This window comes from Prosopis cineraria, unplaced genomic scaffold (assembly GCF_029017545.1).
Source record: "Prosopis cineraria cultivar Desert tree isolate PC_DT_omini unplaced genomic scaffold, ASM2901754v1 PC6, whole genome shotgun sequence".
In the NCBI taxonomy this organism is placed as follows: domain Eukaryota; kingdom Viridiplantae; phylum Streptophyta; class Magnoliopsida; order Fabales; family Fabaceae; genus Prosopis; species Prosopis cineraria.
The window spans coordinates 29,996,108-29,998,701 of record NW_026555337.1 but is presented as its reverse complement, the minus strand read 5'-3'; the positions used below and the strand labels follow the sequence as shown (position 1 = coordinate 29,998,701).

Below are 2,594 nucleotides of genomic sequence, written 5' to 3'. Positions count from 1 at the left end.
ATTTCTTTTAATTTTTCTTATTCTAAGGGTTTTGGCTTAGTTAATCTTGGAAAATTCCATTTTGTAGGTAACTGTATTTCACCATATTTTATTCTTTTTGGTATTAAGAAGTATTATTGAAAGAAAATTCTAGCAAACCAAAACCGATAAACATGAGAAGCATTAGTGTCCTATAAATTAAAGTCATAAAATGCAAACTTTGAAAACAGAATGCAATATGATACAAAATATAGAACACAAGGGAAAAAAAAGATATATATATATATATATATATATCAATACCAAAGAAAACATCATGACACTCATTTCATGTAGAACTGTAAGAATTATAGCGGGCTCATGGTTTAGCAGGATGGAGAGATCCATTAAAAGGACAGACCAGAACCAGCCAACTTCTCTTCAATCACCTTAGACAATTTCTCTACCATCCAAGGGGAAAAATGATTTACCCAATCTCCTACTTCACCTTTCCTAAAGAGATCCCTATTTTCATACTGCTTCAAGAATTTCCCACTCTTGTTGACTTCCAATTCCTTCATCTTCTCAAAGCTACACAGCTCAATTATGCTTTGAATAACTCCATTACTTTCCTCCTCTGAAGTGAAAGGGCATTCCAAGAATTCAGCTGCTCTTTTCAAGTGCAATTTGATATCTCCTTTCAAATCTTCGTACTTTAAAAACAAAACCTTGTTTGGTGTCTCTTTGCTCTCTCTCCAATAACCCAACATGTGTGTCCAGAATGGACCAACCTCATTGATCCCGTTGCAGTACTTCTCAAATGCTTCCTCACATGATATTTTGGGTAAAGATGGTGGTGAGAGTTTTTTCAAGAAAAGCCATAAAGACACAAACTGGTCAAATGGATTACGACATATATAGATTACCTTGCATTTAGATTTCGTAATTGAATCAGGCAATGAATGAAATGGGACATGTGTACCAAAAAGTCTAGGCTCAGGCATGTTGGATAAATCAGGAATTTGGTTGTTTGCACAGTAATTTAACTCTATGAAAGGAACAAGCTCGTGTGAATTGTGAGTCAGCAAAGGATGGTTCCTTTGTGAAGGAGAGAAACGCTTACGACTCACAATGGCAAAAATAAGGGCTTTCAACCAAGTAGTTCCAGATTTTGGTAAGGTGGCGATAACAATATCGTCGTCTTTTGCTTTGAAGTGCTTCTGAAAAGAGAGTATGCGTTGGATACTAAATGGTGCGTACCAAATGTCTTGATAGAGATAAATGTCTGGGAAAGCCCAACCCTTCTCTCCGGGAAGAGATTTGAGTAGATCCTTACATTCATCGCAAATATCGTTCTCAGACTCAACATTTCGTTGAACTTTTGGGATGCAAGAGACACTAGTTTCGGCCATTGGAACCACGGTATAACTAGGGTATATTAACTAGCTTGAAAACAAGTTTCCATTATTTATAGACAATTTGAAATTGAGAATCATCACAGTCGCAATATAGAAGTATCTATCTGACTATCGAGCACGTTAAAAGACTCGAAGGCATTCGCTGGTAGTCCAGCTGTACGTGAAGATCAAGATAAGGAATTTGATCGAAACTGATAAATCATTGAAAAGATATATAGACATAGAGATAAAGTTCTTGTGTGGCAAAGAAAATTTTATATATAGAGATTAGGTTGTTGGGGACAAGGCAGTGACGGTAACTTCGATTCATATGGCTCCACAAGTCGCAGATGATGAATCATTGACAAGGAAGGGACCACTACAACTTGTCGACGATGCCGAAGTGTCAATGGGATTCATCGCACTCAAAGCACGTGGGTGTCCATATATAATAGGGAAAATAGCACTGAAGTACCACTGAGAAAAATTAATATCGATCAAGGACAAATAAGTTTTAAAATTGGACTGTAAACCCTTGGTCTTTGAGTGATATTAATTTTTTAAATCAAAAATCCAAATTGCTCCTCAAGTTAGGGGGAAGAAAAGCCCCCCACTATCATTGGTTTTCTAACTTGTTAAAACTCAAATAGATTATTGTTAATTTTAAGTCTAATGTTAATGTTAGGGAAAAAGCACTCAAATAGATTGCTGATGTTGATGCTTAAAAAGCATAGGTCTAATGGAACAAGTGTATGGACAAAAAATTGTTTAAATTAACAATAGTCCACTATGGTTTTAACAAGCTAGAAAAGCATATAGAATGAGCATAATTGTACATATTAGTATGTCATCAACAAGTATTCATTTAGGTTTTAATAACAACTATTTTAAATTAACAACAGTCTTTTCGGGTTTTAACAAGCTATAAAAGCATATAGGATGAGAATAATTGTACATGATAGTCTTTTATCAATAAGTATCCATTTGAGTTTTGACAATAATTTATTTAAAATTAACAACAATCTATTCAAGTTTCAACATGTTAGAGACACTAATAGGATGGGCCTAAATTTTACATGTTAGTCCTTTGTCAACAAGTATCTATTCGGGTTTTGACAACAACATATTCGTGATTAACAATAATACATTGAGACTTTTAACAAGTAAAATGCATAAAGTTTTAAAGCTCTCAATTTATAATTGTCCATGTCAAATTAAGTAACATTAGTAAAATAACAA

At 34.2% G+C, this 2,594-nt stretch overlaps 1 protein-coding gene across 1 annotated transcript; it reads right to left on the bottom strand.

The window, feature by feature from the left end:
* Nucleotides 1–303: 303 nt before the first annotated feature.
* On the bottom strand, nt 304–1,551 carry LOC129312458 (cytosolic sulfotransferase 15-like). Its single transcript, XM_054955090.1, has one exon. It carries the CDS (start codon nt 1,368–1,370, stop codon nt 366–368), a length of 1,005 nt encoding a protein of 334 aa, XP_054811065.1. The 5' UTR covers nt 1,371–1,551; the 3' UTR covers nt 304–365.
* Between the last annotated feature and the right edge of the window lie 1,043 nt (nt 1,552–2,594).